Source organism: Microcebus murinus, chromosome 12 (assembly GCF_040939455.1).
Source record: "Microcebus murinus isolate Inina chromosome 12, M.murinus_Inina_mat1.0, whole genome shotgun sequence".
NCBI classification, from domain to species: Eukaryota; Metazoa; Chordata; class Mammalia; order Primates; family Cheirogaleidae; genus Microcebus; species Microcebus murinus.
Window position 1 is genome coordinate 42048332 of NC_134115.1, and position 25181 is coordinate 42073512.

A 25181-nucleotide genomic window follows, 5' to 3' on the forward strand; every position below is an offset into this window, starting at 1 on the left:
CAAAACGTGAGCCAAAAAAATGTCTGTTCATTATAAATTACCGAGTCTGTGGAACTGTGTTATAGCAGCACAAAATGGACTAAGACAATGACCCAGGGAGGAAACTTTCTACCCACCTCAACATGTAGAACAAATTCTGCTGAATTTGTGCCATCTGTGACCTCCAAGAGTATGTCATCCTGCAGAACCTCAGATCCATCGTGTCGATACCTGTGGGGTTAATATTTGTCACTAATCTCTCAAGAACACTGTGAGAGTAACTTTAGATGCATGACACAGAAGCTCTTCCATGGCTTTGGCCACATGTTCAATAAATAAATAAATAAATAACAAAAAACCCAGCATAATCATGAAGTCACATATTTTACTACTCAAGTATCCTTGAATGTAAAAGTGCTCCCCCCTAAAAAAATATGTTATATGCATCTATAATTTGTCCCCACATAAAAAAAGCTGCCCTTTAATTGCAACTGTGACAATGGGCACCATTTGGTATAGGTCTTCCTAATTGCAGGGTACACTGGCTGGGACTAGGGGAGGGGGAAGCCTGAGTCTGAGCAGTAGACAGAAAAGTGGGACGCAGTGCAGATTTGATGATTCCCTTTCTTTCCCCACTTCTAAGGCTAATCTTTGTGCCTGTGCTCTGGATCTATTCAGCTTTTCTCTAAAACTTTGCTCTGTTAATTATGTACTGCCTCTCTCCTGCCATTTTCCCTCTTCCCTCCCTTAATTACCTGTCTTCCCCTCCATCTGTAAAGATTCTCTAATCTCTCCCAGACTTTAAAATACCTTTCCTTGGTCTAACCTTGAACCTATCTTTCTGTAATTCTCAGCTACGTTTCTTGAAGGGACTGCCTAATTCTGGGCTTTCCATGTACTCTCCAGCCCACTGCAATGATGCCTGCAATGTTCTAAATAGCTGTTGAGTTGAATTAAGCCAAATTTTTAACATCAATGATCTCTGCAAGATATTCAGGAATGGAAATTAGTCCTAGAAAGTGAAAATAAAAGTTGCATTAAATATAATATAGTATACTGAACATGTATAGTCTTTACCTATGGGAAAAAACATCAGGGCTAAAAGATATTGTGCTCAGGACTAGTTTCCCCATAGGCTGGGCAGGCACTCAGGTTTGGAATTCCATTCCAATGGTAGGGAAGGCCCACATACCCCAACCTCTTTATCTCTCCCACACACTACCTCCTATGCTCTATTTTGCCATGCTTCCTGCCATTTTCATCGAAAACATATTGATGAATAATAATTTGCTAATTCTATTTTATGATGATAAAACCCCTAAAAGGGTTAAGTGGGCCTAAGAGTATATATATCCAAAGGCATGACTGTGGAGTCAAGCAGATCTTTCAAAACCTGACTCCTCCATATACTAGCTGAGTGACCTTGCACAAATTCCTCATTAGTTCTTCAATTATATTATGAGAATAGAACCATCTACTATATCAGGCTTGAATACTATGAAGATTAAATGAAAAAAAAAAAAAACAAAACATAATTGCAAGGCTTTATCAGTATGCTGGAAGATATAGTTCTGACAAATACTGGTACTTTTTTCCCATTCATCATTCACTCCCTAGTAAGAATTACCTTAATAGAGGTCACTTTCTAACACATAGCCAAGTGCCAAGATCTCAAAAAATAAATTTTATATTTAATGGGGATAAGAGTGAGCAGTGGAAAGAGGTCAAGATATTGGGGACTGTACACCAAGGATGTAACTAAACTGTCAGCCTTAAACTGATCTTCTTGTGTACAAATCTTAGTTTCTAGTCAACATTCTAGTCAAATGAGGAACTAAGCATTTGATACCTAATACCTCCCACCACACTTTATCAAAAGGGCCAAAGTTCCCATTTATACCTTGAACTTTAAGTGGGAAATTAGTGAGCACTTCTGTTTTCTTGACCATTACTTTTGAATGGTTTGTATTGTTTTCCAGAGTTGTTTCATTAGATTTTATTGAGAAGTTTCTTACAGAACTGCATTAGGTAGAGGAAAAGACAAACCTTAAGGTGAGGGAAAACTACTGTAGGAACATGAAGCCAGCGATTGCTCCATCCCTGATTGTCAGAAACCCAAGTACTGCTCCATGCCCTACCTACTCAGCTTACCCTACCTGTTTGCCTACAAATCCTTACCCTTAAAGAATGGTTAAAAAAAAGGTTACACTAAAGACATTGATAAACGGCGTTCTATCCCAGAGTTCCCAGGGTTATAAAATTAGCTTTTCTTAGAGCCAAGTTCAAGTTAGGTAGCTTAATCTTAGAGTCTTTCAGTCTCTATTCATCTAGTTTAACTGTTACCACTTGTAATATGTACAGTTGCAGCAAGTTTAAATTGATGGTAATTAATTTTTGTTGTTCAAATATCCATAAAGCCATCCCCACTGGTATAGCAAGCCAGAGGGAAGGACTGAAGGGAAATAAAAAAATTCATCATTTCTGATTTTCAACTGACCGTTGAAAATACTAAGTGGCATGTTGGTATTCCTGAAAGAATGGGACAAACTCCTTTCTCTTACTCTGCCTCACAAGTGATCCAGATGGGGAGCCAAAGAATGTAAAGGAAAAAAGCCACGAAATGTTCTAACCTAACTTTTAAGGTCTGGAGGTCTCTCCAAGAAAATGTGTCCCCTGTATTTAGTGGAAATCCATCCAGCTCCACCCTCCCACACGGAGGCAGTCCCCGCAGGGAGAGGCGGATGTTGTCCAGCTTGGTATCCACATCTGAAACCAGAATGTGCTCTGTGCCGATGAAGCATTGGCCTCCCTCAGCCACTCTCAGGGGGTTGGTGAATACCTGGAAAGAAGGAAGGAAACATTCAAAGCCTCGTTCCACGAGGTACTCCTGAAGACAGAGCTCATTAAATCACTATGAAACTTCTCATGCCATCTTCACATGTCAATTACTGTTTCAAGACTGTTTTTTAATTCTAAGCATCGACATATAGAAAAGCAAGACACATCTATAAACCTGAAACGATCTACACTTCATTTATCTCAGAGCCTCTATATTAGAATCAGCAATCAAAATGGTTACTATCTTGGTGCTAAACTGAGGAAATAATAACTTTCAGAACCATGTCCATTCCCACCAATGCTTGACACATACATACTTTGTCTACAAAATAGACAAAATCTATCTCAAATTTTCCTGAAGCAACGAATCTATCTCTTTTTCATCCTAAAAATTCTTAAAGATTCAGGAAGTGGATTGGAGCTTTTAAACTTCAACTGTAATGAACATTTTAGAGATTGAAATAGAACAGAAAAATTGAAGATTCCAAAGGAAAAATATTTATTCAAACATTAGGCTTAAAAACTAAAGCCACTGAAATAATGGTCTATAATAGAAAAACCCACTGCTCAACTGATTAATAATTCATTTGTAAGGAGAAAGCAAGTTAGGATGGCTTAGGATGTTTTATTGCCACATTCGGAGTGGGCAAGAAGTATTCCATGGTCAAATAAATCTAGAAAAAAGTTGCATACAATATTCTCGCCTTAGAGATTTATACAGCACATAGGCATATTCAAGGTTATGATATCCTGGAGGAGGAAAATCCATTGACTTTATTTAACCTATTGTTTTCCCATATTTGTGGGAATTTTGCTACACAGACATGAAAGCAAGCAGATACAGTTGGGTACCAAACGATGGGCTCTTAGGGCCACTCCCTGATGGTCTGGGGTGAGTGTCCAGCCCATGTGAGGACTCAGTGTTCTCCCAGGATGCAACTACTGTCCTCAGAGCAGCTGCAGCTCCCAGAAAGGAGGATGTTCTCCAGGGGAAAAGTTGACAAAGGGGAAGGAGGGGGGGGGGGAGTAACAGTGAACAGGCAGAGAAAAAGGAAGTGAGCACGTGAAGCCACAGCCTCCAGAGTCTGCTCCGTCCTCCTGCCCACCAGGGCTAAGCACTGCCCAGGACTCCAGGCCACAGCAGCCAGCTGCATTCACAGTTGCCCCAAGGGCAGCCCCTAGATCACAGACATTATGAGATCAACAGCTCTGAGACCACTGCCTTCTGTTCTTTAATAAACTCCCACCAGCAAAGGAAAGCATGGAAACAATAGAATTCTCTCCCTACAACCACCCCAACTGAGGCCCTTCCCAAGGGTCTCACTCCCATTTTGCCCAATCTCCATTTTCACCATTTGTAGGAGGAAGAAAGAAAGAGAGCCCTTGTTTAGAGAGGGGTATTATCTTGGAACCAAGGTCCATGCTTGCCAGCCCATTTTCCCAAACCATATCAAATTAGTATTCCAATATAGAATCTTCAATTTCCAATGTTTCAAGGAATATACTTTGCTACATTAGATAATTTTAAAATATATATATTTTAGGGTAACTTTCTAAAAAATAAAAGCATAAGACTAATTTGCCCCCATTCATTAATCATTAACTTTTTAGTTCTTGCCCAAATCCAGTGCTCAGGTGTCTGGGACTCAGTTTGGTATGGTGTCAACATGCCCAAATGGTTATCACTCAATCAGCTATCTGTGGTATTTCACCTCTGGGGACCACTCCTGTGGCTGGTTTCACTGAAGCTGCTAATTTAATTTTGTTTCTAATATTCTCAGTTCTTTTAAGGTACTATTCATATTTCATTTGTCCCATACACTGTAAAATGAGAAAGAGAGAGGGAGAGAGAGAGAGACAAGCCACTCTGCCAATGTATGCCCAAGTCCTCATAACTATTCCATTTGCCTTTAGATGAAAGTAATTTTTCCCTTTACCCTTTTTAGTTTTCTCTTCAGATCATCTCTCACAAGAGGCTTAGACTACTTTGGATAAAAGAATATTTCTCCATGATCATTCTAGGAAAAGCTTTGGCTTCTTGAGATGCTAGGCTACTTCAGGGCCTGTGTCTTATACATGGAAAGGGATGGTCTGAACAAAACCTAATCAAGTTAGTTCTACAGGCATTCTAAACCATTTTCACCATGGAGAATATGATCTGGTCCCCATATGAAAGATGCCAAAGAATGGAACTAGTTTAGATTCCTCTGCATGAGCTCATCTTCTACCAAAGATCACAAGTTCATAGGCGTGGGAGGTCAGGCCACTGATATAAATGAATGTGCTGAGTTGGGGACAGACTGATGGTGGTGGACCAAAGAGCACACCCTGCCTAACCTCTGCTGTGGACTCTGTGGGCTCAGTGCTGCTAGAGCTTCCAATTTTTCAAGAGAAGCCAAGAATCCGCCTTGATGGGAATTCTCCTGATCTTTAAATGTTGGCAGCTCATTATGTTAAAATATTGTTTAGACCCATCAGACCACTTCTACCAGTTGGGTAAGCCTTTTGAGACCTCAGGGTAAGATCTCTGCCCCACAACCTTGGGCAGCTGTAGAGATGATGAGCTGTGACCAAGATAGAGAACACCAGTGCTGGCTGTTTTCCAGGGAGGTACCTGGGAAGGTGACCTCTTTCCTTAGGAATGAGGCATGTGTAGGGGCTCTGGTCCCCTCTGGCTCATAATGAATGGGTAAGGGTATTTTGTCTTTCTACTTTTAAGGAGAAAAATGAGACCAGTAATAGTCACACTAATTAAGTCTAGCATTCTGAAGGCAGGGAGGGGGATGGGTATGTAGGGAACAAATTCTCAATATGCATCTGGCCTCAAGTTAAGAGGTACAAAATAGCATTCCCTTTGTAGTTTGGTTTTAATGAAAGACTCAAGTCTTTTAAGGCTTACATAAACACTGGGCAGTGGGACAGGATAAGGTGGAAGGGCTCACCTTAATTCATTTTGGAAAATTAAAGAGCTTCTTTGGATTACAGAGCAGCATCCTTGGCCTGCGGTGAGAGCGAATAAGCCCTACCGGTTGCTAAGAGACTGTAATTTAATCCCCTTCCTCTGATCAACAAGTGAAACTCAGCAGAAAGCAAAGGGAGTGAAAGAGATTTTAGTAAAGCTTTGAAATAACGTCAAACTCAGCAACTGGCAAATCTTACCTTTTAGGTACAGAGTCCCATGGGAGGTGAAGGACCCCTTTCTCCCTGCTTTTTTTTTTTTTTTTTACTACACTATAGCTGAAAAAAAAAGTTGTTTAACCATTTTTTTAAAATAGCCTAAAGAAAAGTTACCATTTCCGGTAAGTCTTCAAGTCTTCCTTCTCTTTTCCTGCTTTTCATCGTCCATATCAGACACGGTACGTACCTCAGGAACCTGGTTGTCCACTGGGAGAATCGTGATGTTAAAGCAGACCCCGTGTAAAGTGCCGCCATGTTGGTTACTGACAGAAAATGTGAACTGGACGTGTCGGAGGTGGGGGCCGATATCTTGCATGGGTGGCATGTAGGCCACTTTCCTATAGTTCACAGCATGCTGCAGAGTAAATTGAGATGGACATGTGGGCGTTGATTTGCAAGGATCAGAAACTTTCAGAGATCTAGGCCCAAGAGAACCATTATGTTAACTGACAATGAACAATGTAAATGCCACCATCATTGATTCGAAGATTCCCTAAAGCTGTATCTTTTCCCACACATCAGGAGGGAAAAGGACAAAAGAAGTTAAGTAAATATGTCCAGTACTTGAAGCCAGTCAACTCTATAAAAGACAAGAGACTTGGATTTCAATCCAGCTCTACCAAGAAGTACCTGTGTGATATTGGTCTCACTACTTAACCTTGCTAAGCCTCTGTTTCCTTATGTAAAAAATGAATAAAATAATAGTACTTATCACATGGGAGTGACACATTCATTTACAACCTATAAATATTGGGAAATTAGGCATAATTAGCCTCAAACTACAGAGATATCTGCTGCCTAAAGCATCATCACCAATATTGTGACCATAATGAGGTCTTGAGGATACAGTCTGCAGAAGTAGATAGAAGGTTAGTAAAGGATTTTCAAAGGTAGCAAATGATATGGGTTGAATTGTGTCCCCCACCCCAACCATCAAAAAAAAAAAAAGATGTGAAGTCCTAACCCTAGTATCTCAGAATGTGATCTTATTTGGAAATAGGGATATTAAAAATTTAATTAGTTAAGATGAGGCCATACTGGGAGAGGGCTAGCCCTTTAATCCAACATAACTGATGTCTTTATAACAGGAGGAGAGAGACACACATGGAGAAGACAGCCATGTGAGGTCAGAGGCAGAGATTGGAGTAACACATCTACAAGCCAAGAAATGCCAGATTGCTGGCAAACCAACAGAAGCTAGAAAGAATCAAAGAAGGATTCCCCTATAGGGTTTCAGAAGGAGCATGGAAATGCCAACACCTTGATTTCAGATTTCTAGCCTCTAGAATTATGAGACAATAAATCTCTGTTATGCCACCCAGTTTGTGGTACATTATTATGGCAGCCCTAGAAAACAAGTACGGCAGGATATGGAATGAACTGAATTTGGTGGAATAAAAATGTGTATACCAGGTCCCCAAATCAGAGTACTGCTGATGGCAAAACAATGTAAAAGGCTGTACTGAATTATAAAATATAAAAGATTTTGAAATTATATCCAACTTGATAAAGCACTTTCAAATAGATGCCACATGCTTAATGGAAATGTGTGAAAGTATAAAGACATCACGTGTTTGTGGCACATGTCAAGGGACAACATTCCCAGATGTAACAACGGGCATTGCCATATCTTCTCAGAGCACACTTATGTCATGTTTGTCAACATTTTAGCATATCATCATACCTGAGTAAATGACCTCAGCCCCAGGGCTATAGGATTTTTGGTCATCTTTGGTATGCTATCCACCATGAATAATTTCCCAGCATCCAACTGTCTAAAGAGAAATATATCAGTTAACTTTCCAGGTAAGAAAAATTAAATCAAATAGCCCACAGCCAAATTTTCAAAAGCTAAAAGATCCCATCTTTAGAAACCAGATGCTCTATCTTTATATTTTCTCTTTATGTTGGTGGGGTTCTAACCTTAAGTTCAGTATCACCAATGCCATCTTCATCACGATGGCAAAAAGTATATACAAACCTTTTTGCTTTGATATCATAAAAGGGAACAGTTACATTTATCCTAAAAATGTTTCCTTGCTACCATGTATATGACATTAGCCTAAGATATATTTGTGCCTCTTTTCTGGATTGAGATAATAGAATATAATCACTGATGCTATGAAGATCTCAATAAACTTTAATAAAAAGAAAATTAAACATTGTGTTTAGAAAAGGTAATTAAAGACTGTTTTAAGTCTACCTACACTGAAGACACTACAAGCTACAGGTCGCTTACCAATTAATTAATACTACTTTTGAAGGAGGATGTAAGTTTGAGATAAAAGTAAATGCTGAATAGAGTGTAAGTTTATGTCTGACCAACAAAGCAATTGAACCACAGTGCTATATAATGACATTGTCAACTCTCCAATCAGAACTAATAGCCCAAATGATGACTTTTCAGACATACCTGTGGCTGAAGGAGAAACATGGAGGTGTTGTTATTGTGTAGACCAGCTCCCGGTCATATGATTCTGTATCTATAAAATGTAGATGTTTTTTGGTTATGTAGGCCACCTCAGTTTCCTTGACAACCAAATGCCGAGAAGCTCCAGGAGCCTCTTTTGGAAGCTGGTCATTCACTGGAGTGATGTGGATTGTCACCACCTGGAATAAAAATATATATACCACTAATTTGGAATACCAAGAAAACACCAAAGAGAATGCCCCACAATCACCTAGTCACAGTTAAGATGATTTCCAAAAATTATCGTTTACAATATATTTCTGTCAAAATGATTCAGGAGCTATTAAGAGTGTGAGCCAAAAAAACATGGAATATTCTTTACTCATTTGGTGTTATATTTTAAGAATATAATTATCACAATTATAGTTAATCCAGTCATGAGTGCTGTAGAATGGACACACAAACACAAAATAAGTTTCTGACTTTATTTTTACATCTCCTTTCTACCATCAACCTGTGCTTTCTTTGATACCTCCTTCTGCTTGGTCATCAGTCCTAGAAACCTTGACATAATTTTGGTTCCTCCTTCTCCACCCACATATAACACATCATCAAGTCTCAAAGTTTCTACTTACAAAATTTCCTGTATAGTGACCACACCCCACACCTTACCCCCAAGTGTCGTTCCACTGTCCTTGGCCCAGCTCACATAATTTCTTCCTTATATTATTGCAACAGCATTTTCTTAGCCCTAACTCCAACAGCTAATCTAGATTTTTCATATCCCTAGTGTTGTCTTAAAAAAAAAATACAAGTCAAATCAGTTAATTCACCTCCTCAAAAATCCTCAACAATCACTCAGGAAGTATAGAATTATTCAAATTCCTTATCATGGCATCCATGACCTTCCACAGTTTACACACACGCTATTTTTCAATTTTATCTTTTACTTCCTTTCAACATTATTCCAACACTCTAGTTGTGGACAACAGACCATATCCTAGTCCTTGAGCATACGTCTATGCTTTGGATCATGTTGTTTCCTCCGTCTAGGATGCTTTTCTCCTGCTTTCTCCAGCAATCTGAGTCTGTCCCTGAAAGTATCTTCTTGAAACTTCCCAATTTCTTAGAATTAATTGTGCCTGAATTTTGCTTATCCCTTGCTATGATTTGAAGGGTTGTGTCTCCTCCAAAACTCATATTGAAACTGAACCCCCCATGTAACAGTCCTAAGAGGTGGAGCCCTTAGGTGGTGATTTTAGTGCCTTGTACAGGGGCTGGAGGGGGTGGGTCCACTGTTTCATCCCTTTTGCCGTGTGAGAACACAGTGTTTGTTCCCTCAGGAGGATGCAGCAACTAGCACCATTTGGAAGCAGAAAGCAGCCCTCACCAGACACTGAAACTATTGACACCCTGGTCTTGCCCTTCTCAGCCTCCAGAACTGAGGAAATAATTTCTATGATTTATATATAATCCAGTCTCAGGTATTTTGTCATAGCAGCATAAATAGCCTAAGACAGAAATTGGTACTGAGAGTGGGGTGCTTATGTAACAAATACCTAGAAATGTGGAAGCAGTTCTAGAACTGGATAAGGGGTACAGACTGGAAGCATTTGGAGAAGCAGACTAGAAAAAGCCTACATTGCCATGAATGTATCATAAAGGGCAATTCTAGTGAGAGCCTAGAAGAGGTGGGTGGGAGACAGACCCTCCACCTTAGAGATTACATGACTGGTCGTGGTCAGAATGTTGGTAGAAATATGGGCAGTAAAAGCCATTGTGATGAGGTCCCAGATGGACATGAGGAATATCACGTTGGAAACTGGAGGAAAGGCCATCCTTGTTATAAAGTGGCAAAGAACTTGGCAGAGTTGCATCTGTGTTCTCGCACTTTGTGTAAGGCAGAACTTAAGAGTGAAGAACTAGGATATTTGATGGAACAAATATCTAAGCAAAGTGTTGAGGGTGTTGCATGGTTTCTCTTTGACTTCTTAGGGTAAATATGAAGAGAGAGAGAAATGAATTAAAGATAGAGTTTATAATCAAAAGGGAAGCAGGACTTAAAGATTTGGAAAATTCTCAGCCTGGCCATATAAAAAATATATATATGTAAACATATTCAGGGGAGACCACCAAGAGTGTGGCCAAGTGCCCATTTGATAGGGAGATTGTGTAGAAGGATGGATAGAAGGAATCCAGTTGCTATTTATCAAGATGATGGAAGGATAACTCTGAAGGCATTTCAGAGATCTTCTAGGCTGCCACTCCTACCACAAGGGAGGGACTCCAGGAGTCACTGCCCAGCACTGCCTCAAGTCTCTGCTCCCTGCATTCTGGGACAATGCTCCTTGGGCCATCCCAGATGTGGCTAAGCAGGCCCAGGAGCAGCTCTGGCAACCACTCTGGAAGGCATAGCAGAAAGCCTTGGAAACACCTGCACGGTTCCAACTCTGCAGGCACACAGAGCACAAGAGCTGTGCATGCATGGCTACCTCCACCTAGATTTCAAAGGATGCCTCAGAGAATCTCAGACAGAGCAGGAAGTGGGGTGGACAAAACTAACACTGGAAGTATTAATAGTTCCTAGGGGTGAGAAATAGCACTGCACAGAGTCAAAGGGAGATGTAAAATAAACAGCAGGCAGGAATCAACGATCAGGGCAGAGAAAGGAGCAAGAACCGATGCCTACAAGAAAGTCATATACCAGCTGGTAGAGTATCATATTGTGAGCCTGAATCTGAGGGTCAAGTTCAGGCTTATGGTGATTTGTATACTGATTTATCACTTTATATTCTCATTTCCTTACAAGTCTGTGGCCATAGTAGACTGCAGGAACATGGGGAAAGCCAGTGAGCAAGAGCCCAGGGTTTGTTTGAGCACCAGTTTTCCACTGTTTGCCTGGGATGGGGTGTTTAATAATGTCTTTGTTACAACCAAATTTCAGTACATTGAGAACACTTTATTTCTCCATGGAGTTTGTTAAAATGGGATTTTTCTCACCCACAGAAACACACACAATAATTGTTTGAACATGCATAAATATGTAAAGACACATCAAGTTAGGCATTCATAAAGCATGTTGAAAAATGTGCCCACCAAGAATTACTACAGGGGCATAAAAAAGCATGCTTGTACATTCTTTATACACAAAGAACACATTGGAGAATAAATTAGAATGGAAAATGGTCTCTTTGAAGGCACAATAACTATTGTTTCCTTATTAAATCCGGTTTTTCAATTAAGTGGAACCTCGCTGATCCACACTATGGCTGGAAAGTCCCACAGAGAATTTCTGAACTTTGTAGATTAGCAAAATACTATAATTGGAAAAAAAATCATGACACAGACTCCAGGAGACTAGAGAAATGACTGTCATTGTGTTCCTTTATTTTGATAACTGGATTTAGTTTTTAATTATTGAAATGCTTTATAATGGATAGTAAACATGCTGCAAACTCTCATTAAAGTAATAAAAAGATAGAGACAGGGAATTAATTTATTGAGCACCTACTAAGTACCAGGTACTCATTGTGCTACTAGCTATCTTGTTTGATCCTGACACTATTTCACTACAAGAGCCATGGCTATTATAGTCCTTTTTCTTACCCTACTACCAACCATCCCTTCCTTGCAAGGAGTCTACCCTATTATCATTGTCCAAAGACTATACTGACTCCACTTTCTGTAATTTCTATATAGTAATGTTTGCTTAAACCTATTCTGCATCCTTTACATTTGAGCGATATCCTCTAGTGGTAGGAAAACTCAGATCTTCAAAGACAACAATAAATAATAGCTAATTTATTTATTGAATGTTTACCATGTATCAAAAAGTTCTCAGCACTTTATACGTATTATCTCACTTACCCCACAGTAACTCTGAAGTAAGGTTCTATTATTACCTGTTTCAAAGATAAGGAGATTGGGGCATAGATTGTCCAGTTAGTCATGTCAAGTTCAAGAAGGAAACTCAGGCAGTCTAACCCTAGAGCCTATACTTTAATCATTACATATAAATAAGTGGTTTTTTTTTTTTTTTTAGTGTCATGAGGCAGGAAGATTTTATGAAATCTTCTATTACAAAAGGGTCCCATAGTTAAATAACCTTGGAGCACTGGATACATAGAAATTTACAAAACTTCGTAGAAAAGTAAACATTTGAAATAGTCCTATTGTAAAGAAATCTGCTTAATGTTGCTTAATCCATGGCTTCTCAAACTTTGAACTTTGAAACCTATTTTTGTGTGGTTTCTAATTACATCTCCCAGAATTAATATCTATGCACAAGACTTTGGAAAAGTCTTCAGAAATGGTCTCTCACCTGTGGCACTGAGAGATTTGGAGGTTCGTGGCTGTCCCACAGAACAAATTCAAAAGAATCTTCAAAGATTTCTCCACCGAAGTGACGATAGTGAATGACCCCATTGAACAGATCTCTCTGAAGGAAGCCAGGAACAGGATAGCCTATTGGGTCCACAAAACATCACATACTTTTGTATGAGTATACCAGGTGTTGGGGTACAATGATATTGGACTGATCTCCAAAAATCTTGTCTGCCTAGTACATTATATGTACCCAAGGAATCTGCATTAAATGTTTTTATCAAAGCTTATACATAATAAAGAAAAACTAAAATTGTTACACCTGTCTTAATATGTAGAAAAATTAACATTAGAAAAATATTTTCAAGAAACATAGTCTTATTTGAAATATACAAAGAAACACTATTCACTTGGTCCCTATTTTGTCAAACTCCTGACCTATCTACTTTAAGAAGTAGTTATGAAACAATTCTAATAAAATGCAAACAAATGTTATTCATGAAATCACTTTATCTATAATCTAAAATAGGCTAAACATCTCTGTTGAGACTTATTTGTTCTATCACCTTGCTTGGCAAACTTAATTTTTGTATAGTTCAATGGTTACTTTGAGGCTCAGTTCTTGAACTTTCTAGATAAAGAGATCAACTTGGATAGATCAACTTAACTTCTCTAAGTCTTAGGCTTTCTGTCTATACAATGGAAATAATAATATCATCTTACTTCAGAAACTTGATGTTCACCTTAGTCAAATTCTGACACAATATCAGCAGACCCCAAGGGTACATAGAAAGTTCCATATGGAAGAATCAATTCCATTCAAATGAACGTAACTGCACAGGGCTCACCTATTAGTCCTGGCCCTGGCTTCTTCATGATCTCTCCGGCCTGCGGGGGTTTTGTGATATTAAAGAAGATGTAGTCATCACTGGAGTCCACGTCAGATGCCCTCAGCATGGAACCCTGGACCACGATGGTCTGCCCCTCCTCCAGTTCAATCACAACATTGGTTATGAGGAACGGGGGGCTATCATCTTTGGGCAAGATGTTGATGGGAAATTTGTGATGGATGCTGTGATGCCCATCAAATATCCTGAAGACCACAAAGTCTTTAGTGGAGTCACTGTCATCGTGATGATAGCGGACAACTCCAGCCTGAAGGTCAGCCACGGTGAAGAGAAATCCTTTCCCCGCTGATGGAAAGGGCAGAGATGGAACAGGTTGAACAAGGGAGCACAGAGGCAGCAGCTCTGGTCTACGTACAGAAAATATCAGTCAGGAGAAGGTGCTAAGGAAAATGGAGCGGCCCATACTCCCCTCACCTGGAAAAACAATAGCTGGTTTAGTGGGTTCTGGTATGCTACAGATCTAGTGTTGAATATTGGCTCTAACACTTATTAGCTATGTGAACTTGGGCAAGGCATTTAATCTATGATACTCATCTATAAAACAAGGAGACTAATATGGTGATGGCTAACTTCATATGTCAACTTGGCTAGGCTAAGAAATGTCCAAAAAACTTGTAAAACATTATTTCTGGGTGGTTCTGGGAAGAGGATGTTTCTGGAATAGATTAGCACTTGAATTAGCAGACTGGGTAAAGACTGCCCTCACCACTGTGGGCAGGCATCATCCCATCTGTCGAGGGTCTGAATAGAACAAAAGAGCAGAAGAAAGGCCAATTCTCTCTCTCCTCTGGAGCTGGGACTTCCTTGGACATTGGAGCTCCTGGCTCTTGGGCCTTTGGAGTCTGGGACTTAAACCAGACACCCTCTCACACCCAACCTGACCCTCCACGTCCTAACCCTGCCCCACCTCCCCACTTCACCCCCATTCCAGCTTCTTAAGCCTTAGCCTTGGACTAGGAGTCACACCATCAACTCCCCTGGTTCTCAGACCTTCAGACTAACATTGATTACTCCTGGTTCTCCAACAGCATATTGTGAAATTTGTCAGCCCCCAAAATTACATAAGCCAATTCCCATAATAAATCTCCTCTTACACTGTATACATTCTATTAGTTTAGTTTCTCTGGAGAACCCTGAGTAATACAAATACCTACCTCATATTCCATGGCAAGCATGAGAGAACTTAAACTCTAGTAAGCCTACAATAAACGTTGGTCATTCTTCAACTCATTATCATCCTACATGGCAGCAGTTCTTAGAGGATTGATCTCAAACCAGCAGCAGCGTCTGGGAAGTTGTCAGAAATGCAAATTCTCAGGTCCCACCTTGGACCTCAGAAGTTTTGGAGGTGGAACCCAACAATCTGTGTTTTATTAAGCCCTCCAGGAGCATTTCATGCATGCTAAAGTTTGAGAATTACTGGCTTAAAGACCAAGAACTAAAGCTCTAATATCAGACTGGGTTCAAATCTCAGTTCTGCCATTTTCTGGGTGTATAACCTTAGATAAGTCAATTTGTATAAGTTTCAAGTTACACTTTTGTAAAATGGTAATAAATATAGTATCTAACTTCATAAAGTTGATATGAGACAAATGGAATAAAGTATGCAGAATGCTTTACACAGTGTCTGGCACAAAGTAAAGGTTTAATAAATGTTAGTAGTGTTTTCTGCCTCCTCTGAGCCTGGAATACCACTGCACTATGGTCTACCACTCCCTGTTTCATTTCTACAGTATTAATAAACATTGCTTCATTTCCTGCAGACTGTTACAATTCTTGATGAAAGGTGCACCTCATTACTCTGCTCACACCATATGGCGGTATTTAAAGAGCTTAGAGAATAAATGATTAAACATTTACCTGCCCACTTTATGCTTCTTTCTCACTACCAGAATCCTAGTTTTATTTGCCATGGCAATATGACCATTTAAAAATACTCAGGTTCCCAGACTCCATGCACCAATGGGTTGAATGTGACATAGTTTGGTAAGAAGATAATAAGTGGAAATTGTATTGTGCTCCTGAGGAAACTTGTTAAATGGAGCAAACTTAGATGGCATGGCTTCTTTTACTGTTCCTTCTATCTCTTCCAGCCTCCAAGACATGAAGAAAATAACTCCACTTTTTAAGTCACTGCAGTTGGGTTTCTCTTACATGCAACTGAAACACCACCCCTCCTAACTCTTACACCCAGGTTTAAACCAGCATCCCACTATCCTGGGATTAGGCAGGAGAATTTATCATGAATTTAGCATTTTAATTTTTATTTCAGAATCCCCTAATCACAAATGATGATAAGAGTTTTCAGTTTTACAGTTAGGCAAACTAAGAGGATAATTGAATTAAGTCCTTTGAGCTCATTAAAAGGAATGGATTATTTTATCATAAAGTATACATATTATTTTTATTAGGTTAGTACTTTGTTAACTATCATACTTTAAATTATGAATTCATTTCTTTTAAACTATGACAACTACTACTAAGAACATTATTACTAAAGTATTAAAAACAAAAGTTTTTCTGTTTTTCTATATATTTCTCTAAAGCATGGAAATACTGTCCTCCAATGGGGAAAAAAATAATCAATTAAAGAGTATATTTAGGCTGGGCCCGGTGGCTCACGCCTGTAATCCTAGCTCTCTGGGAGGCAAGGTGGGCGGATTGTTTGAGCTCAGGAGTTCGAAACCAACCTGAGCAAGAGTGAGACCCCGTCTCTAGTATAAATAGAAAGAAATTAATTGGTCAACTAATATATATAGAAAAAATTAGCTGGGCATGGTGGCACATGCCTGTAGTCCCAGCTACTCGGGAGGCTGAGGCAGGAGGATTGCTTGAGCCCAGGAGTTTGAGGTTGCTGTGAGCTAGGCTGATGCCACGGCACTCACTCTAGCCTGGGCAACAAAGTGAGACTCTGTCTCAAAAAAAAAAAAAAGAGTATATTTAGTGGGAGGCCTGCATGGCATCCAGAAAGCAAGACTGAGATTTAAATAATGAGCCAAGCACGTGGTACTGTTCATAAATGGTTATATGTGGATTTGAGCATTCTAACACAAAAGCCGATGGTTTCAAGATCTTCAGATTTTCTGGACATGACAATGTTATTTAGAAATGGGGTCCAAGAGATGCTACATATATTTTGTTAAATATGATTTGCTATTGAAGAAAATGCTTCTTGGGTTCTTTTGTAGGTTATAAAGGTGGATCATTCACCTCTTAATGTAAGCCGTCCATGCTTCAGGCCATCAACGACGACTAACCGGACAGCACCAATGTCATCATTGTCTACAATCTGAAACTGTTCCCAAGTGATGGCCCGAGACTGCCCCTCCAGAAGATTCAGACCTACAAGAGAAAGCAGAAAAGTGTCTTAGAAAGTTCTATTACATTCTAACATGCTTGCTTAAAGAAAAAATTAATGAATTTCCACTCATGAAACTTTCTGAAAGTTATATCTTCAAAAACTTCTCAAGAGGCTGGAATGTAGCTTTTTTACTTCTATTAAAATTTTAATTTTTAGTACTATTCTATTACAACTGGTTCATTGTGATATGTTCTTTAGAAGCACAATGGTTCCAGAAAATAAATACTGAAGGAAAGAACAAATTTTACATTCACAGTGATCTCTGGTTTAAAGATGTCCACAAGGAATATTTCAAAGGCTACATCCAGACATTTTCAGTGAGCAAAAGAGTCCAAAGGGCTTTTACTACAATTTACGAGTGCACAGGTGGCCCTCAGGCTGGAGAACGTAAAGTGGGGTGAGTGGAGGTTAGGGTTATAGACATGAAGTGCCTGACGCTTTGCAACGAGGTCTGTATTTAGTGCAGATTCTAATAAGGAAGCGATTTTTGTAACTGAAAGAATGAAAATAAAACCTTCTCCTTGGACTCAGCATGCTGGAGGAACTCTGTGGACAGAGATTTGCTTGCTGGTCAGAGCAAGAAGGATATAAGCTCTGGACTAACCACTCAGGTTAGAGACAGGGAGCTGTAGCGCCATCAGACATTCCCAGTACCTGATAGAGCCGGGAGCCAACAGATTGTAGAGAATCTTGAAAGAAAGTGGAGCTTTTTAAAGAAACAAGCTGACAAAATTTAAAGGCAGTGTTCTGGTGGGTTTAGTTTATGGCTTCCTCTCAAGCCTGCCAGCTTGCCCTGCCTCCCTGGCCTTGACACGTTGCCTGCTTTCCAGCTGGGGCAGCCCCATCCCAAAGTTCCCACAGGCTCCAAAACTCTAAAGTCCTCCCGCGAGTGTTGTCTCAACTTCTGATGCAGCTGCTTACCTCAACTGCCCTCTAGCATGCCTGCTAGCATGACCTCCCTTGTGACTGTGGCCAGGCCCCGCACCACGGGACCAGGGACCTTGTGCAGTGGCCTCTAAGAGGGGCCAGGTATCACAACCTGGACGTGTGGGGAGTTAATATCCAGTGAGGTAAACTTTAACCAAACTTTTAATCAAAAAACAGGAAGTGGGAATGAACTGACCATTCAGAGATTGTTCACCTTTTCCCTACCCCACCTCCAACTCTTCTCAGACACAGTGGTTCCTTCTTCTCCCTGGAGGCATTGGCACTGCGGAGCAATCTGCTTTATCTTATCTAAGGCGGTGACCAGCTCAGCTATACCACCATCTTTATTTCCTTCTCTCCTTACTCTTGTTTTCAGCATAAGGTTAATACATATGATCTGTCTTGGGGTCTGTTTTCTAGGGAAACTGGAGTAATACATACAATATATGAATAAAAGAAAGAGAGAAAGGGAGAGAGGAAAGAAAGAAAGAAAGAAAGAAAGAAAGAAAGAAAGAAAGAAAGAGAGAGAGAGAGAGAGAGAGAGAGAGAGAGAGAGAGAGAGAGAAAGAGAGAAAGAGAGAAAGAGGAAGGGAAGAGAGGAGGAAGGAAGGAAGAAAGAGAGAGGAAGAAAGAAGGGAGGGAGGGAGGAAAAACACATAAAAGAAATCTCCATGACTGGTAGTGGGATTTTGAAGCCACGAACACACAGTATAGCTGTAAGGCATCATGGAACCCAGCAGAGAAGCAACCAAGACGACTAGTAAAATATTAGCATTGGTTATATCCTCATAATGAAATAATGAATGATTTTAATTTTGTTCAAAATATTCTCCAAATTTTCCATGATGGCAGATATTAAGTTCATTATAAGAAATCATTTTTAAAAGGATTCTGGTGTCCAAAGCAGCCAAACTCAGATTTGGAGCTCCCTTAACAAGCCTGCGTGTCACAGATCACACATACATGTACAAAGTACTCCGTCTCTATACTCAAGCAATAATCTATGCAACATGTAATTATTATGCGACTTTAGGTTACCAATTCCTTCTTTTCTCTCATTATTCCTCTAACAGAGGTAAAGTGGGACATAGAGCCAGAATTATAAATCAAGGCTGCTCAACCTACGTTCCCCATCTCCACTGAAACTCTCATACATACAAAGTCATACGTGTATGTGTATATACACACACACACACCAAGAGGAAACTTGTTTAAGGTGCCACCTGAGGATTTAAATCAGACACAGATAACTTGTATTTTTTCTTTAATATGCCTATCATGGCTACTTACAGGTATGTTTTAAATGTTATTGATGAGATCAGTGAGAAAGGAAAAATCTTCATTTATATTCCACATTTATACCTGATCTAAATATTGCGTTAGGAGCTCACTCAGAATTGAGAGACAGTACAAAACCTTTTTACTTAAAGCAGTTAAAGCTTTTATGTATTTTGCTTTCCATGCAACCCAACATAAAAGTAGGACAACGGATTACAAAGGCCGCATCTTTCTCCAATCCTCTGAAGAATGTGAGTTGGAGACTTTTTTTCTCTCAGTCCGACTACAACTCAATATCACAAGTAGTCACTTTTTTGACTTCATTTAGTCAAAAGGTGTCCTTTGGCTTATCTTCTGCAGAGGAAAAGACTTGGCATCAGGACACAGGAATCCTGGATTTAAATTTCTCACTCTGCCACTAGCAATGAACAAAACAAAAACAACTATCTGATGCCCTGGTCTGTCTGGGTTTTAGTCGCCTCATGTGTGAAATGGGAGTAAAACTACCTTTCTTTCCTGACCCATCTACTTTCTTGTATTCCCTTTGGGGCTATGTGGCTTGGTGCCTTATATCGAGTTTCACCTGTGTTCCAGGACACTCGGGGGGCGTTGGTATCTGCGGTTCTGATGGAGATGTGGACGGTAATAGGTGCACTCCTTTCAAAGAAAAAGTCGAACACCTCCAGCTCTACCTGCAAACAAACACAGGCATATGAACCACACACCTACAAGTTACAGCAGGACGTAGCATTAATTCTAGGGTATTTCAACAGACGGAGGCAAAAGTGGATTCAGATTTCTGCTGCTCCCAGATCTCAATTTTGACAACCTGATTTCACTCTTTTGGGCTCTAAATCTTATTCCTTAGTTTATCAGTATGTTTAAGCTTTCTTCTTTATAAAAGAATTTACTAATCTGAAATTAGCAGATCTGCTGGAGAAGTATCTCTGCCTTTGCTCAGGAGGCTGTCTCAGTTCTACATTAATCACTCAAATCTCTCTCAAAGGTGGAGGACCTAGAGCAATGGTTGATCTTGTCCTCTCAAGGGACATTGGGGAATGTCAGGAGACATTTTTAGTCTCACAAGTAGGTAATGTGAGAGGGTGCTACTGACATCTAGGGGGTAGAAGTCAGGGACACTAGCATCCTGCATGCCCAGGTCAGCCCCCACAACTCATCCCAAATGGCAACGGTGCTCCTATTAAGAAACCCTGATCTAGAGGCATCTATTCCATTAGGCATGTTTTTAAATACCTAAACTTTATTTGCTCTCATGAAATCCATAACGAATATGTGGGGGCTATGTGTTAAGTTTTGAGCTTTATTATGTGTTATGTAGGCATTGCGCCAGGTGTTGACAGAGAAGGATGAGGTATATAACACAGAAAGGTGAGGCACACCGCCTACTTTTGAAGAATGTATGGTCCACCAGAGGGGATAAGAGAAATATAATCAGGCAGCAATATTAGCGGCAAATACTGAAGAACAAAAGAAATCGATTCAAAGCTGTCAAAGCAACAGACTGAAAATGAAACACTACGTGGGCAGGAGATGCCTTTTTTAGAGGTGTCATGTAAATATGTATTAGGTTGGGCGCCCGGCCCAGGGCTTGCAGCCCACACCATCTGAACAGCACATAGTCTCCACTGAGAAAATTGAGAGTTACCTTCTAACAAAAAAAAAATCACACATTTGCACAGGTTCTGCTTTAAGATTACATTATACAATGCCAAAAAATACACACAAGAAGCAGCCAGAAAAGCGGTGCTCTATTTATGAGATCGAGGTAAAACTGGACATGCAATGAGAAATTACTTCATAACAGGGAAGGCCTGAGAGACAAGGACAGGAAAGAAAAAAACAGCTGCCACATACTATGATGAAGAGAAGAGAACAAAAGCAAAGGGCAAAGCACTGCATTGATAGTCTAAAGTCTTTTGTCTGCCCTTGAGGCTAAATGTGGAAAATGCCTAAATTACATGGAGAACAATTTGGTAACCCCAGGGACGCTCATTTTCCTTAATAAACCTGAACTCAAGTCTGTATCAATCTGCTCACTTAAAATTTCCATCCTATTTGAGTCGACTTGCTGGTAGGTCTTTAAGTGTATGAAGCGTTATTATGTGTAAGACTGTCACCAGCTGTTCTCCACTCCCACTGAACACAACCCCAGCAGAAAGAGGCTGAACCTGCAGCAAAAGGGATTTGGATTAGACAGCGGGAGGACTTTCCTAATGGAAAGTGTTCGATAGTGAAATTAGTTATGAAATAAAACTATGGAATCTCCTACCCTGAGTCAGTGTTAACAATTAAAAGTAAGGACACTCCCCCCATAAAAAGCTCTCACAAAAAAGAATAAAAGAATTTATTAATAAAATAACTATAAACAGTATTCATCTCTAACGTCAATGGTCTGTGTAATGCAGAAAGGCTACAAAAGGGTATCAGAGTTCTCAAACCAGTGAGCCCTGGGTCGAATGTGGCCCTCCAGAAATATTTTGTAGCTGGTACTACATGTTTTAAAATTTGTAATTATCTTTTCTATATTTAAAAATTGAAAAATTTCTACAAAAAATATATATATAGTTTTGCAAATTCTCTTGACAAACGAGAGCTATGGCGACACAGGGCACATGTGTGTTCTCACAGGACAGCAACCAGGCCAAGCTGGGTGACAACCACTTCCGGAGGTGCCAGCTCTTTCTTCAGTTTTGAGTCACCTGCCTGGCTCCTCTAGGCATTTAGTTTGCATTCTGATTTACAGAGATTGGTTCTCCTCTGAGTCCACGATTGTGCAAATGAACCTGAGGGTTAAGGAAAGGGGCCTCTGAAATAACTCCGTGAATACCAGCGGGGCTGGACGCTTTGTCTCACCTCGTAATGTCTCCTCTCAGAGTGGCTGCTGTTTGGTGGCTGATAGGCAATCTGCATGTCGCTGAGATCTTTCCAGGTGAAAGAGGAGATTGGTCTGGTGTGATCCAACAGGTGAGTCACATAGCCCTGGAGTGGGGCTTTCGTGATGTTGAACACCAGCAAGGGCTTGGGGGTCTCATCTTCCTCGCAGTCCAGAACCGATGTAGTAAAAGAGGTCAGGATGAACTGATCCACTTCCAGGGTAAACATGGCCATGAATGCAGCCCTCGGAATCTGATTCGGAATGCCAGCTCGGATGTAGACGGGCAACCACGCGCTCTCTGACTTTTGAAGGAGAAAGAAAACATAAAGGGAGAGATAATAATAATATGAATGAAGTTATATCATACAAGGTTAATAGCATGGTGTTTAATAAAGCCACAGCCTAGAGGCTTTATCCAGCAGTGAGCTGAAATCTGGCCACACATGACACTGGGGAGACTATAACACATACTCACAGTCAGGATCCATCTCCAGTGGTTCCCATTTAATCGTGCTAATGAGAGAACAGTATTTTTAGAGTTCCTTGGTGACTGTAATATGTAGCCAGGTTTAATATGTAGCCTTCTATCTTGGCATCAGAAGGAACTGTGCTTACCATTCTATCTCTAGCACTTTTCATTTGTGTGCCTTTATTCTTTTTTTTTTTTTTTTAACAGAGTCTCGTTCTGTTGCTGGAGCCACAGTTCAGTGGGGTGATCATAGCTCATTACAACCTCAAATTCCTGGGCTCAAGCGATCTTCCTGCCTCAGTCTCCAGAGTAGCTGGGACTATAGGTGTGCACCACCATGCCTGGCTAATCTTTGTGCTTTCTGTAGAGATGGGGTCTCTTTATGATGCCCAAACTGGTCTTGAACTCCTGGCCGCAAGTGATCCTCCTGCCTCAGCCTCCCAAAGTGTTAGGATTACAGGCGTGAGCCACTGTGCCCAATCTAATTTGTGTGACTTTAGACAAGTGACTCCTAAGTCTCATTCTTGTTTCATCTATAAACAGAAATACTAGACTCCCAAGTACTAAGTGAGAACCAAGTAAAATAGCCAAAGTAAAGCACTTAGCAGTTTCCAGCACACACCAAAAACCTCCTCTACCCACTATGCTTACCTCCTTTCATGTGGTTTTAAAGTTTGCAGGAGAAGGATGAAGGGAAAATGCCTTAATAATTCAGTTCTCATGTAACTAAAGGATGATTTCTCGGTTGTCTAGTTAGTTAAAGACCCTGGGACTCTGAGTGAGGAGTAGATATTGGGGATTGCAAGTGACCACTCGGGCTAGACATGCATCCTCCCAAAGTGAGAGCCATGAATGAGAGACCCTCCAGAGAAGCCATGAAATTGCATCATGGGATCTGAGGTATCAACGAGTGCTGTGCATGGGGAGAATCCTTACAGCGGTCGATGCTGGCTATCAAAGGATTCCATATATCCCCTTGTTGAGAGAACCAGGCTCAATTACCAAAACCACATTAGTCTAATACTAATGAACACTGGATATTGGGCTAGGAGTTGTAATCTATATATACCAGAATGCTAAAAATGGAATTCTTCTTGGTTCAGTCTCAACTGAAGTCCAGTGAAAGAAATATCAGATTTCAAAGTGAATATAAGACAGATATTATAATATACTGAATGTGCAAAGCAAATTGTCTGGAACCAGACTCTAGAACCCTCTCACCCACTATAAGAGCATAAAAAAGATTGATAGAGGTAAGAGAAAGGGATTTATTTGGAGAGAGGCATGGTGTGCTGAGTCACTTCCCCAACCCTCAACATCACACACACCCATGAAGCAAGGAGATTGGGGAAATGCTACTTCCCTTGTCTCAGACGTCAGGAGAGAAGTTTCCTTGAGATCAGCCTTAAAATGTATTTCTTGCAGGGGGAGTGCACAGAGGGCTGATGTGGAGCTCATACCAGAGGAGGTTAAATGGCCAGAAGCAGAAGACTAATGACAGCTGTGCTGGAATCAGTCTGTCCCTGTTAGTGGCAGCAAGGGACATGTGGTGTGCTCCCAGATATGTGCCAAGTCTGACGGGGGGTGGCCTGGGGTCTTCCTGGACCCTGACCTTCAGGGAGCATCCTCAGAGGCCAAATATTCAGCAGCAAAAAGCTGGAGATGGAAATCATATCCCAGGGGCTTCAGGAGAAATTGCAAGTGACCACTCAGGCTAGAAACACATCCTCCCAAGACGAGAGGGCTACGAGTGCAAGACCTCTGCAGTGGGGCTCTCCAGAGAAACTCCTGAGACAAAGAAGAGCTTGAAACATCCCCCAGGCTCAGAAAGCATGAAATCATATTTCATCAGTGCCTGATCAAATAAGATCTGTTTCCAGCACTCCCCCAAAATCACCCCAGCCACCAGCCTAAAAGTTCAGAAACTAGCCAGCAAAGCTCAGAAGAGAACAGTGCAAGAGAGAAACAGAGAAGAAGATAGTCAACTCCTTCCTTACCCTTCCCAGTGCATGGTTGACAAAAACAAATGAATGATAGACGGAGACACTCCAGGATTTGGGTATCTACTCTTCATGTGCCATTGGGGAAAAAATTATTGGAAGACACAAAATCAGAAAACTCAAGATTTAAAAGGACTAGTGAACACTGAGACCAAATAAGAGTTAAGTCTAAATAAATATGTTATTTTAAACATGTTAATAAAATGGATACAAATGTCAAAAGAGCTTACTTGAAATAAATGACAGATGATAAAAATAATAAGGTATGACAATGGTATGCTAGAACTGAAATTGCAAATTATATAAACAAAGCAATTGCCAGGAGAAATGATCAATTGGATCCATTCTCCCCATACATAGGAAGGAGCCAAAAGAACCCATTTCATTTGTTTACATTGAATATTATAAATATAGATTGAAGAATATTTTAAATTTAGAATTAAATCAAAATAAAACATAAAGTGGGATAAAGGATTTCCAAATAAAAGTAAAGATAAAGGCAAATTAAAAAAATACCTACCATGCAAGATAATATTTTTATTAACAAGAAAGCATAAAATAAGATGATAAAAAAATGTATATCCATTTTTACCATAAACATGAATAGTTTATATT

At 40.2% G+C, this 25181-nt stretch overlaps 1 protein-coding gene across 9 annotated transcripts in view; it reads right to left on the reverse strand.

The window, feature by feature from the left end:
• FREM1 (FRAS1 related extracellular matrix 1) overlaps positions 1–25181 on the reverse strand; it is a 137982-nt gene that overhangs the window by 74801 nt on the left and 38000 nt on the right. For 8 of the 9 annotated variants that reach the window (XR_012922102.1, XM_012769645.2, XM_076008744.1 and 5 more), the window contains 10 exons: positions 22076–22399; positions 19785–19893; positions 16846–16977; positions 13576–13920; positions 12726–12868; positions 8408–8604; positions 7679–7769; positions 6182–6349; positions 2610–2818; positions 117–210 (listed from right to left, as the gene is read on the reverse strand). Coding sequence is in view for 8 of the 9 variants with exons in the window: in XM_012769645.2 (XP_012625099.2) it covers positions 117–210; positions 2610–2818; positions 6182–6349; positions 7679–7769; positions 8408–8604; positions 12726–12868; positions 13576–13920; positions 16846–16977; positions 19785–19893; positions 22076–22399 (1812 nt within the window). In the remaining variant the exon portion in view is untranslated. Of the gene's footprint in view, positions 1–116; positions 211–2609; positions 2819–6181; positions 6350–7678; positions 7770–8407; positions 8605–12725; positions 12869–13575; positions 13983–16845; positions 16978–19784; positions 19894–22075; positions 22400–25181 lie in introns of those variants that run through there. The other variant, XM_076008751.1, reaches the window with a different exon arrangement.